Below are 14316 nucleotides of genomic sequence, written 5' to 3'. Positions count from 1 at the left end.
TTATTTTTATCCACATAAATATTAAAATCTCTTAAAGAGCCCCTATTATACATGAAATAGGGTCATATTTTGGTTGTAAAGGTCTCCAACAAGTCTAATATGCATGCAAGAAAAAAAATTTATTTTTACCTAATTATTCCAGCAACTCCCTTATGAATCGTTCTGCGATCCATTTGTTCCCAAACCCCTCCTCAGCACGAAGCTAATCTGCGCTGATTGGACCGATGACAGCCTGCTGCGATTGGTCAAAACTGACAGCCTTCAGCGCGAGGCAGAGTGAAATGCCCAGCAGCTAATCAACAATATAAAAGTAGTCACAGTGCATACACGCTTCATAGTGTAAGGCCTGAATTTTGGCTGCCAGTGGGTGAATGTAAATTCAACAATATAAAAGTAGTCACAGTGCATACACGCTTCATAGTGTAAGGCCTGAATTTTGGCTGCCAGTGGGTGAATGTAAATACAGAGGATGGACTTGAAAATACAGACAACTAATTATTTTATTGAGCAAAAACTCCAAGAACTGGCGAGGAGATCTCCTATCCCGTCACAGTCTACCTGCTTTTTTCACACAGGCACACACACACACACACATTACCCTCCTCCTCAGAAGACACAACCACAGGGCCGGCGCGTCCATAGAGCGGCAGAATAGAGGGGGCGGCGTCCGCGACACCTCCATCAACACCCGCGTCCTCAGATATATTTGCGACCACAGTTATATCCAGAAAAGCTTAACTATTTGAAAACTTGACCATTGCATGTGTGTAAGAACAGTTGACGATCCTTAAACAAAGTGGCAAGCGTCGCGTTTTCAACGTGGCTTTACACGCGATATGAGAATATAAAGAGTTAACCTGATACAGTACACGCAGTTACAAGTAACAAAACACAACTAAATACACAATTTGCAAGCTAGAGTAAACGAGGCAACAATTTTAATCGCACATACTTGCACTTGTGAAATGGAGGAAAAAAACGATCCATGATGCACTGATCCATGTTCTGACAGTCTTTACTGATCCTTCCTTTAACAAACAGCCGATGAAGTCTTCTTTGTAAGCATGTAGTTTCCAGAAGCACTCGAACTGCTCAAGGCTCTGCTATAATGCTGAGCTTTCATCTTTGGGTAGACTGTCGATAGTATCCATCTGCACAGCGTGACTTCATTCGACCGGGGTGTTTGTGTGTATGTGTGTGTATCTTTTTTCTGTGTTAGTGGGCGGGGCCGCAGGTTTCAAATCTCCCGGGTTTGCGCGCGCAACTAGTGTTTCGTAGCCGCATCACGAAACACCTAATGACTCATTATCAAGACGACTCGTTTGAAGCACTATGAGTCGACTCTTTTATAGATAATTCAATAGTTTTAAACACTGTACACTTACAGATTTACACTTACATGGATGTGTGAGATAGTGTGACCATAGCTTAAATTGACATCAAATTGTTCAGATGGAAGCGCCTAATTGTCTCGTTGTTTAGGTATTGCAGTATATATTAGTATTTGAAACAGCATTTACCCATGGATTATATTCTTTAGTTTGCGATGACCCAATTTACTTATTTGCTAGACTGCTGTGGTAGAAGATGTGCAGTCAGCAGCGGGTGAGTTTATTCATCAGGCTCCTCAGATTGACCTTCAGCTTGCAGCAGGGAAAGTGGCAATGGAGCTAGTGTCAAGATCCCTGACAGATGACAGTTTCTACCCTCAGCGCGTATTTTTACAACTGCTAGACACTCGTTATCTCTGCTACAGGTTTGAATATAAAATCATCTCTGTGGACACATTTATCTACCAAGTACTTCAATGTATATCTGTATTCATTCATTCGTTTTGTTTGTTTGTTTTTGGATATGTAGTGTTTGCCCAGAATTGTTGTCCCTGGCGATGGTAAAGAGAGATTTTCAACTCTGTCAGATTGCTTTCCAACTTTTTCCAGACATACCTGAAGCTGTTACCTGTGCTTATCTCAAAACCATTCTGAGGTGAGTCTTCCACCCAATTACGCTCACTTCTTGTTAACATTTGTTACATTTAAAAATTAAGCCACCATAATCCATAGGGGTGTAATGATGTTCAAAACGAACCAAAAAAAAAGACGAACGCCTCATACGGTTCGAACATAGCAAACCGAGGTTCCCCTTCCCAACTGTTAATGTGACACACTTGATTGATTGATTGATTTTTAGTTTACTCCAGGGTTCCCGCTGCTCCTTAAAGTCTTAATGTTTTAAATTTAAATCTGGGAAATTAAGGTCTTAAATTTACCGTAAAGTGGCTGTTAGGTGTAAAATTTTTAGCCGGTGTCCTTAATGACGATAGGGAAGCACAGTGGTTGATTAATTTAGTATGTGTGAAACAGGAGAGAAATGACAGTCTCCGTGATTTATTAGCTTATTACGGTAGGTCGGCTACAGACGCTTACGTTGGTGTGCACCTGCGTGCTGACATTATGAGATGAGGTTCAAAATGCAAAGATGGGAAAGTGTAAATTTAATGACGTGGCAATGAGGCAATGTGTAAATTCTGCAAAAAGACCTTTTCGTTAGGGACCAATGGCTCAAAGCCGTCGAGTCGCACATGAAAGGAGGAAAGCACCAGCAGTGTCTTGCATTGCAACAGCTAGTCATAGCGAGTCCAGGGTAATCCCTGCATTGTTTGCAGCTAAACCTAACAATGTTACTATTTCATACTAGAGCTGAAAATATTTGCCCGAACCCGACGGATGGGTTCGGACTTGATTTCTATCATTTTAGACTGGGTCGGGCCGGGCGGGCTTGGGCTTGCGCAGTAAATGAACAGTCATGTAATGCATTTTGATTAGCGCGAGAGAGTAATCAAATCGTTTGTTACAACATTAAAATTCATCCCTGCAAAGGTGAAACAAATGATGACGGAGAAGTCAAAAAGAGTGAATTTTGACTGCGGTCAGGCCAGCTGCTAGTTAAAAAAGAACAGTCATTCTAGCCGCAAAGGTATTTCGGTGGTCGCTCATACTCTGCATATTACAGTAGAGCACTAAACAGCAATGTATAGCGACCTGACGGAAGATGAAATGAATGTTTTTGACTGGTGGAAGATGAACAAACAATCCTACCCATACCTAAAACATGCTAAATTAGCCAGGTCAATAATGCTCAGTGAGCGCAGGACTGCGCTAAAGCAATTTACAGTGGATTCAGTGTTCATGTTCCCCTACAAAAACACATAGCCTAAACTTGATGAGTAAAGATTTTTCAAATATAACTAAAGTGGCAAAACAAATCCCACAGAGCCTTTATCTTAATTTCATTATTGCCAAATACCCATCATCATTTATCATTTATTTTAATTTGTTAAGAGACTTTTTTTTATTGGTGTGTTGGCCAATTTAAAGACTAAAGGCCGTATGTACCCAGGCCTATTTAGAGTGCTGAGATATTAAGATGTTACAAAGGACAATTTTTTTTTGTTTCATCTTCCAAGTGGCCTATAGCCTATGTTCTGAATAAGTAATGTTAACACATAAATGACTCGTTCATAAAAAAAAGACAAAAGAGCTGTGTGCATGTGCACATTTGAATAATTTTGGGGTATAAAGGGGTTCAGGCTTTTTAAAAGCTGTCAATCAATATGTGCTTGTCGGGCTCGGGCCCTATCGGGCCTAACTTTTATGGCCCGATTGCAGCTCTAGTTCAGACGCCACCTCACAGTCAGCTATAACGGTTTCATTTCACCGCCAGTCACCCAAAAGGCAGGTACTGTGGGTTATCCATACTGTGACGAGGCACAATTCATTTAAATCTAACGAGGACATTAAATTGAGTAGCATATTCCAAAGAAATTATGAAATTTTAGTTCTTAAATTATATTTGTTGAGGTCTTAAAAACCATTAAATTTTACTTTTAAAATGATGCAAGAACCCTGTTGTAAAAGTTTGGAAAAACCTGAGGGATAAGTTTGTTAAAACAAAAAAAAGGCCACGGCAAAAGTGGTTTTAATATTACTGAATATGTTTTGCCACCAGTCATAGGTTTTACACTGTGTATATATTACGATTTTGAATTTAAAACAATTTAACGTTTACAAAACTATAAGGAATAAATTATGTCTTTGATAACTGGAAAGGAATATTTGAACCCATCAGTAGGCCCACACGGAATCTGCACATGCAGATTTTAGCCCATCATTGAGTATTAATTTACTTGAGTAAATGTGTGTAAATTTGTATTTGTTCAGTTTTTAAATTAGTTTCAGTAATATTATTGACTAATATGAAAATATTCATATGATTTATTTACAATACAGTTTGTAAAGTAAAATTTTCTGTGTTTTAGTAGAGATATTATATGACACACTTGATTTGTTTACCAAATAAAGGGAATCTAATTGGATTTGCATTGTAAACATTAAATAAATGTTAAAAAGGTATTACTTTTTATTTCATATTTTAAGGTTTTAGTTATGATACTCCCAAAATAATTCTGCATAAATCCGCAGATCTTTAACACAATTCTGCTAAGAAATAGCAAAAAATGTCCGCAGATTTCGTCTGGTCCTACCTATCGGTTTACAATATACTGATGGCCTGTTTTTTTTAGGCTTTATTGGTGATAATGGTCAGAATTGTTGGACCATTATTGCCTTTTTAGCATAAGTAAAGGACAGAAACTAGCCAGACAGTAATGTGAGAATTGTTGAGTGGGCAAAATAAAAAAAAAAATAACATCAGTATTTTTTTAGTAAGTGTACTTTTTTAAAAAAAATTTTTTTTTTTATTCTTGCCATAATAAAAACATATATTTGTAGAGCAACCCATGTTCAGTTGCCATTAATATTGATCTTTAATAGGTAGAACTATCCGAGATACGAACAAAAGCAAGTGATGCAGCAAAGTTTAATTCAAAAAATCTTGAATGGTTGTAAAAATTCTTATAATCATTATAATAAATTATTAAAAAAACAAAAAAAAATCAGTTAAAAAATCTTGACTGATATTAATAATATGACGTAATACTGGTAACGTTCTACTTCTCTGTTTATCCGTCTGACTTTACGGTCTGTTTATTTTGACTGCCCCCTGTCATTTTAAAAAATAACTCGATGACAAACGCGACAAGTATGTCAGGTGCGCAATGCAGCGCCAGGCGGAAGTATAAATCAGCATTAAGATGTTTGTTTGTTTTTTCTGTAGTTCAATTATGCATCTAACCTGTCTTCAGTAATGTTTAATTTGAATACATTTATTTTATCACTAATCTTGTGATTTAGCATTTTCTCTTTGTGTATGCGTGTTTTTGGTATTGTGATATAGGTCTTAAATTTAATATTTAATGGTCTTAAAGTCTTAAAGTCCTAAATTGGACATTATGATATCTACACAGACCCTGTACTCAGATCAGCTGACCACCAAACAGACAGGTGAAGCCAATGTATAAAGTTTAATTATTGCGGTTAAGTCAAAAGTGAATCTAATGTTTCATAACATTGCCGGTGCCACCGCACAAGCCCTGCCTTCTTAGCAAACTAAGCAAAATTGAACTGTGCAGTGCACCCAATAACAAAAACCATACCGAACGGTGGCATTGTTGTATCATTTACTTTTTTTTTTTTTTTTTGCACTAATGCCTTTTAAACAGAAGTTTAAAAAACAACAACTTTTGTTTGACTGTAGTACTCCAGACTCTGAGATGGAGACTCTAACCCTTGACACAGAGAGCTTAATCTTCATGAAAGAAATGGGTCGAGCTCAAAGTCAAAAGGAGGAAGGTGAGCAGCAGAATGGTGTCTCTAGCAGCAAGCAACAGAGGGATTTCTTATCCATGGATATGAAGTGTCCTGTGGGATTACACAAGGGTGTATTTCTGTATCCTTTGTTTACTTGTTTATATTAAAAGAATGTATGCTTTTTTTCTGTTAAGTTTCATTTGCTTTTCTGGTCTCATGTTTTCTTTAACCTGTTAAATAGAAATGATGTTCTGCAGACAGCATACAGTGACAAGTCTCTGCTACTACATCTAAAAGATCTCACAGTTTTGCAGGTCATGGTGAGTATCTGACAAATACGTTTCGATTTTTGTCTTCCAAATGATTGTTGGATGGTCTTTAATGCAAACATGCGAGCGCACACCGACACAAACAATGCCTCACATTATAAAGGGCAAACCATATTACTTGCATGAAACTAGCAGGTATGTAAGCCATGCAATTTCCAAAAATTACCAATAAAAGTATGTTACTGATTCTATTCTGGCTGATTTGCACGTTGATTCTAATTGGGAGTGGTTTGTTTCATTTAGTTAGTTTGTGTAGTATTTATAGTTACAATGCAATTTTTTGTATTTCAGTATGGTGTTTTTTTTTTTTTTTTTTTTTTTTTTTTTTCAAAAAATGTCACTTTTCAATTTGTGACACTTATTCAATCAACGTGTCAGTGAGACAGTACAGTAGGCTGTGTGTGTCCAGTATTTTGGTGAATTACATTTGTTTTGGTTTGTAATATGTTTGAACGAAAGAGAAAATGTTCACTTTAGCAATGACGAGGCTTCATTTAAACGGCATAAGATGCCGTCTGACAACGAGGGAAAATGCCTCACAGCAGTTGTTTTCCAACAAATTAGATTGCATTTTTTTTTAAATAATCAGTCCAGGAGGTGGTGCTGATCGACAGCAGTATTAGTTCGAAGACGTTAGAGCAGGTAAAATAGATTCAAATCATATAATTTCAAAGTTGTCCAAATGTGACTGTTTATTTACATCAGCTGCCGACTGGAAGTTCGTAGCATTCTCCTTGCGCATACACGCATCATAATGGGTAATTTTGCGTTATAAGATGGAGAGCAATGCTGAGAACAGTTGTTTTGCAGTTCTGCGAGCTGTGTGGAAGTGGAGGCATTTTTATCAACAGAATACCCTGACCTGCACAGTGACCACGAATGGATGACATTGCAGGACAGTGAATTTGATGCCGTTCACACCAGACATAGTGCGAATAAATCACACTATTCACCCGCAAATAGTCGCGTGAACATTTTAAGTTTACTCGTTTCATTCCCATGTCAAATTCGCTTCGTTTGCATTTCAAATTCACTTCATTTGTGCGTGAACCACTTCACCATAGACGCTGATTTGCATCATGGGCAGGGGTTCTGTCTGCCTGGCAAAAAAGTTTTGTCGCAAAATGGCTGACATGGATTTTATTGAGAGAAGCTGTGCTTTGTGCTTTAGAAGGCTGAAAAGCGACTTGAGTCCTCTACAATTTTATGAGGAGATCTGCAAAGACACCTGCCATGAGGGGGCAGAGGACTCTCTGCAGAGTCTTGGGCGGGTTGCAGGCAACAACTCTGCCAGAGAGGCCATTTGGGTCAGCAGTCCCTTGGCAACCAACAGAGTAGTTTTTGGTTATTGTATCCTGTGCCATTTATGTCCTTTTTGTTTAGCTCTTGTAAATATTCACAGCATTTATATTCTGTAAATAATAATCTTTTCAAATTGTCTTGTAGATATTGCATTTTTTTAATCCTTGACTTAATAGTCTTTCTATTATTTTTATTTTGCTCAAGTTTCAGTATCTGTGTCCTAATTTTAAAGATAAATGTGGTTGCATTCTCGTTACAATAAACAAAAAAACTTGTCCAATCACAGAAAAAAAAATTTGTTACCATATTATTAGTTGTTGTAGGATATAATTAGAATGAATGTACAAATGATTGCCATGTGTATTCTACTTATTGTAGTCTATAAAAGTTAAGTTACAATTATAAATTATGATTTACTATGTTGTGTACTGTAGGACAATGGTCCATTGCATGTTCAAAAATTGACGGAGATCTGAGTTGAAAATTAAGAAGTTTTATTTTGAGTGCAAGAAGTTAGAGAGTACAAGTTCTGCGCAGGAGAGGTGTAATTTCAATTCAGCTCTGCTCTATTTGGGCTCTCCTCCATGCCTTTATACTGTCTTTATCTAATCTCAACCCTATTGACTTATATGGTGTCATCTTGACAGTTTGACCATTCAGCAACCAGATGTTCCTCTTTCTGGTATCTTCTCTTGACAGTTGGCCTTGACCGTCGACTAGGCAAATGTTTCAGAGCACGAACACACAGTTCATACATTTCAGAGCTCTCTACACTTTACATACACCCATGCTCGATAACAGGCAGGTTGCTGAGAGCAGCCCATCAACTCTTCTCTTGTGCACATATGGCTTTTAACTCCTCAGAAAAAGAAACCCTTTATGTCTGTATTTAATAGTAAATGTTAACAAAGCCTAACAATAAAAAATGCTATCCTTCAGTACAAAATAACATCAAAACTTTGGTTATTTTAGAGAACATTTATTTATAGAATTAAATTCAAATAATAAAAATATAACACTGTATACAAAAAAAAAACATATACAACTATTTACATGCTGGAATAAAAAGGATCTTGCTTGGAAGAGGGAAAAGTGAGGGACAAAGTGCGGGAGAGGGGAAAGGAGAAAAGGTGTGGTTCATTCCCTGCAGAGATTGCAGTCTCTATTTAAAAAAACAACAACTATTGTTTGGGCTCCAGTGGTTCCAAATTAAGCAGAACACTGCTGCATCGTGGAGATTTTTCAGATTTTTCTTTCCAGTTAGTGTGTGGTGTCAAATTCCATTAAACAACACTCTTCCACCAGTTCTTCATATTTGCATCCAATAGTTCAGTTTGTCACAGGAACATGAATGAAATGTTCCTGAATAAAAGTTAAACTACCGAACTGCAAATTAACCACCCGAATTACATGAAACTCTGGAGAAAACATTAATAGCGTGGTTACGCAGTTGATCCCTATATTGTTAATCGATCTTAGTGCTATATTATTGTAAAATGGGATCATGAAAGGAACATTCAAAAAGTAACTCGTATAATAATAATGTCTTATTTAGATTAAGGCAAATAATTTGCTGCATGTTGCTGTGTCAGAATTCTTGCTTGTAAAATATAGCCATTCTTTAGAACGCTTGTTTTTTTTTATCTTAAGCAAACTTGAGGAATGCGAGGAGTTGCTCACCGGATACGCCATACTGCGCGTTTTGCCTTCTATAAATTCCAAAGCAACAAGATCAAACGCCTTACACCGAACAGTGTCCATAACGCTCAACGTTGTTTAGAATGAAATGTTTAGAGATGGTGTGACATAACGTGTACCTATCTGTGCCTTTGATGCACCCCTTGATGGTGCGAATGTCCTTGTCGTAAGCAATGATTACTGCATGAGCAACAAATGAACATACTATAATAATTATATTAACATATGTTATAAAATAATATAAAAATGTATTAATTTCTCAATAAAATGTACAATGTATTCATATTAATTGCCACAATAACTCATAGTTATGTAGTATAACTTCCTGTTCTCTACATATTGATACCTTTCCAAATCATTAGCTAAACATTGTTAGAGATTTAATACATTTAACTATTACCAATTTATAGAGTTAATTTATGAGTCATATAGAATGTTCATTTGTTGCTCATGCAGTAATCGTTACTATATGCTTAAGCTTTTTCTCATGATTATATGCGCATTACTTAAGCATTATTTAATGCATATTATAGGACCCGTAAAGTGTTACCAAAATATAGAATAATCACACATTATACACATTTCACATTACATCTGTCACAGAGAAATTAATTTAGACTTTTTATTCCTAAAACAAACAACAAATATATGCCCTGTTGTGTTACTTTACTGGCAAACATACACTGACCCTGCTGCTGACCCACTTTCTCCATCTCCTTTCTCCTCACTTTCAAATTTTTATTCCTCAAACTCTTCCATTTCTTTCTCTTCTATTTCTATTCACTTTCTCTGAATAAACGTCTACCCATTAGTGGGAAAGTAGTTGAAAAATAACGGTATGGTCAATAATCCTAATTAGCTGGCTTTTGCTTGCAGTCTCAATATGTAATATACAAATATAAATATTAAGTACAGTATTTACCAGATTTTCTGGCCTTTTCACTCACTTCCAAGCAAGATCCTGTTTATTCCTGTTTTGATAAAAAAAAATAGAGCTACAGTCTTAAAACTCTGGATGCCCGCATACCGCCATGACATTTTTCTCCTCCATTTTCAGATTCGCCACGTCATAATTACATCCCTACGGGAGCAAGCTTCTGATTGGTTAGCATGACATGTCCAACAGAGTTCAGATTTTCCAACTCAAGGGATATGTGTGTCAAATGTGCAAAACTTTCAATTCACACCACACAAACTCTTAATTCGCATTGCATGATGTCTATTTGCATCTTTGCATTGACTTAACATGTAAATCACTCACATGACGTTTCATTTGCGTCTGGTGTGAACCCACCGTGAGAGAAAAAGCACAGTTCAATGCACACTCAATGTGCTGAAGCAGTTCCCTCATCAAGCACTTTGACTACAGTAGTGAGTTAATAGGGCCATTCGACTATTGTAATTACTGTTAACACCTGGTATTTAGCATTGTGTTTTCGTCAATCTGATCACACTTGAACAATGCTAGATACAGGTGTGAAAATGCTTTTAAAATGTGTAAATGTGTTTTTACCAGCTGAGCTTTTATAAACTTCATGAATAAGAGAGACTGATTTACACGGTCATTGATAATCTTAAGTTTTGTATTATAGGCAAAAGAGAACAATAATATCTAATCTGTCCCAATTTGTCATTTTTTGGCAGCATTTATTTGAGTGCAAATTAGGTTTTTTAAACAAATTTTAGATTTGTGTCCATAAACTGGTGCTTTTCATAAGATACAGTTCTGTGAATGTGCTTTTAGTTAAATTTTATTCTATTCAAAGTAGTGTTGCACAATATACCAATACTAAAATGGTAATGCAATACCTTGACTCAAAATGATATGATATTTCATTTTATTAGTACTGGTACTTTTTAGTGACAGCTGTATTTCAGAGTGCTTGATGAGGGAACTGCTTCAACACATTGAGTGTGCATTGAACTGTGCTTTTTCTCTCACGGTGGATTCACACCAGACGCAAATGAAACATCATGTGTGAGTGATTTACATGTTAAATCAATGCAAAGATGCAAATAGACATCCTAAACATTTCACTTGCAGTATACCACCTAGATCTTCTTCTTTTTTTTTTTTTTTTAATAGTCTTTTTATTGTTTTTAGCATAAGAAATAATCAACAACATAAACAGAACAAAAAAACATAAAAATAATAATAATAATAATACTAATAATAAATAAGGGGGGGTTACAAAGGCCATTTCAAAATACACAAATAGTCAGACACAACATAATACAACATCATCCAGAAAGCATAAGAAAATAAATAGAATTAAATACGAAACAAAAATAATTTACAGAGAAATGCATAGGCTCCACAATTAGACTTAATCCAGACCAATCTCACTTATAAAGATTTACAAGTTAGCATTACTGATGTAGAACATAATTGGGCTCCAGATTTTTAAAAATGTGTTTAGTTTGTTTGTCATCCCATATCGCATTTCCTCTATGGGCAACACGAAACTTAAGCTTCTAACCCAAATTTCGAAAACAGCACATAATCTGACTTCCAATTTGGTAAAATTATTTTCTTTGCTAATATCATACACAAAGATACTGCCTGTGATATATATTTATCTCCTATTTCTGAGGTGTTTCCGAAAATGCCCAATTTTGGATCTGGTGACAGACTTATCCCGTAGACTTCAGATATAAAATAAAAAATGCTCTGCCAAATGAACTAATTTTATGGCATGACCAGAATGAGTGAGCCAGTGTACCTTCAGAGTTTTTACATTTGTTGCACAATGAGGAAGGATTTGGAAAAAATCTTATTTAATTTCACTTTAGAATAAGCAGTCTGTGGACAACTTTAAATTGAATCAGTCTGTGTCTCGTGTTGATAGAGCAATCATGAATTTGGAAAGATAATCTTCCCATGACTCATCTGATATTACTGTATTTAGCTCTTTTTCCCCACTCTTTCCTAATTTGTCAGTGTTTGAGTTAACCTCATCCAGTAATAAGTTATAGAAAAAAGAGACCATACCTTTTTCTATTGGGCTGTGTTTTGTTATATTTTCAAGTGTCTGGTGTATGGGTATATTTTCAAAACCATGAAAATTTTTCCTAGTAAAATCCCTTATTTGTAAATATCTGAAAAACTCAGAGGATTGAAGATTATATTTTGATTTTAACTGACTAAATGAGCCAAATTTATTGTCAACATATAAATCTCTTATTTATACTAATCCTTTTTCTTTCCAACGTGAAAATGTTTTGTCTTGAGTTCCAGGAATAAAGGCATGGTTTGAACTTATTGGGGAATTCAAATAAGTATTTGGGAGACCGAGGGATAGTTTAATCTGTTTCCAAATCTTAAGAGAGTTATTTATCGCAAAATTATCTGTGTACATTTTTGATTCAACTTTTAATGGACTATTCAGTAAAGCTCTCAATGATTTTGCCTTACAGGAGATTCTTTCTAGTAAAACCCATTCTGGTATTTCTTTAATGTCTTCTGGAGTATGTCTCCACCAAGCAAGGGACTGTAAATTTGCAGCCCAATAATAATGTTTGAACGAAGGAAGGTTGAATCCTCCTTTTACTTTAGATTTACATAAGTGTTTTTTAGGTATCCTAACAGTTTTATAATTCCATATAAATGAAGTTATTATGGAATCTAATTTTGTGAATAGTTTAACTGGAATAAAAACTGGAATGGACAAAAATAAATATAAGAATCGGGGAAGTGTTACCATCTTAATTGCGTTAATTTTTCCTACCATAGAAATTGGTAAAGTCATCCAAAATTTTATATTATCTTTTAACTGATTTAATTTGACATGCCAATTGGATTTTAACAAAGCCTCTGCCTTTTTTGTAATATTAATTCCTAAATGTTTAAATGAATTATGAGTTATTTTAAATGGAGTGGATTGTAAAAAATTTATATCATTATCCTCCGTAAGGGGCATTAACTCACTTTTGTCCCAATTTATTGTAAAATCTGACAATTTTTTGAATGACTCTTAATAAATTTAGAAGGGTTGGAATGGACAATTCCGGTTTTGTCATATATAGAAGCACGTCGTCTGCATATAATGATATATATTGGGGTCTATTATTAATTAAAATAGGGGAGATTTGACTATTCTGTCTGATACTTGCAGCCAATGGTTCTATAGCTAAGGCAAAAAGATAAGGGGATAGGGGACAGTCTTGGCGTGTTCCTCTATACAATGGAAATGAAGGTGATAGTGTAGAGTTTGTGAGGATTGAAGCTTTTGGATTGGCATATAACATTTTAACCCACTGAACAAATTTGTCTCCGAATCCAAATCTAGATAAAGTTGCAAACATATAAGACTATTCAATTTGATCGAATGCACGTTGAGCATCTAATGAAATTACACATGCTTTAGTTGTATGTTTCGTATATATTATATTAAAAAGACATCTTAAATTTGAATGTATGTGTCTATTTGGCATAAATCCAGTTTGGTCGTGGTTTATGACCGAACATATATATTGTTGTAATCTATTGGCTAAGACTTTACTAAGGATTTTTGTCTCGATTGGGATAATTGAGATTGGGGCGATATGATGTCACTTTCATTTTGTCTCGTCCGGGTTTTGTATTAGTGATATAGTAGCGTTGTAAAGCGTTGGGGGGAGTATCGATTGAGAAAATGAGTAATTAATCACGCGGAGAAAGATTGGACCTAGAATCTTTTTTAATATTCTGCACTAAATCCGTCGGGGCCTGAGCACTTATTAATCGGGAGATTTTTCACTACTTCATTCAACTCATTAAGGGTGATATCTTTCTCTAATGTTTCAGCTGCTTCTTTACTTATTTGAGGAAGATTAATATTACTTAAAAACTTGTTTATTTCACTTATGTCCGTGTTTCCATTAGATGTATAGACCTCTTTGTAAAATTCTGCAAAGCTTTCATTTATTTTTTTAGGGTCGGTTATCGTTTCCTCGTTTTCAGCTTGAATTTTATAAATGGCTTTTTTTGTTTGAGCTTGCTTTAGTTGACGAGCTAAAAGTTTTTGAGGCTTCTCACTTAGTTCAAATTGACGTTGTTTAATTTGATTAATTTGTTTAACAATTGTTTTGGAAAGAATAGAATTATATTCACTTCTCAATGCTACTATTTTCTTCAATGTCTTTGAACATAAGTTAGTTTTATAGTTTTCTTCTAATTTAGTAATCTGATCATCTATTTCATTTAATCTCTTTTTATCTTCTTTGTTCTTTCTACTTTGAAAGGAGATTATCTCACCTCTAATTACAGCTTTCATCGAATCCCATAATACAGATTCATT

General features: G+C 35.3%; 1 protein-coding gene across 1 annotated transcript in view; it reads left to right on the top strand.

Annotated features, from left to right (window-relative positions):
• The window catches only part of nol11 (nucleolar protein 11), a 47968-nt gene that overhangs the window by 19985 nt on the left and 13667 nt on the right, over positions 1-14316 (top strand). The window contains exons 12-15 of the mRNA XM_056459780.1: positions 1572-1756; positions 1861-1986; positions 5656-5847; positions 5950-6028. Of these exons, the coding sequence (XP_056315755.1) occupies positions 1572-1756; positions 1861-1986; positions 5656-5847; positions 5950-6028 (582 nt within the window). The remainder of the gene's footprint in view (positions 1-1571; positions 1757-1860; positions 1987-5655; positions 5848-5949; positions 6029-14316) is intronic.

This window comes from Danio aesculapii, chromosome 6, assembly GCF_903798145.1.
Source record: "Danio aesculapii chromosome 6, fDanAes4.1, whole genome shotgun sequence".
NCBI classification, from domain to species: Eukaryota; Metazoa; Chordata; class Actinopteri; order Cypriniformes; family Danionidae; genus Danio; species Danio aesculapii.
Note: the sequence above shows the minus strand (reverse complement) of the source record. Positions and strands in the feature narration are given on the sequence as shown.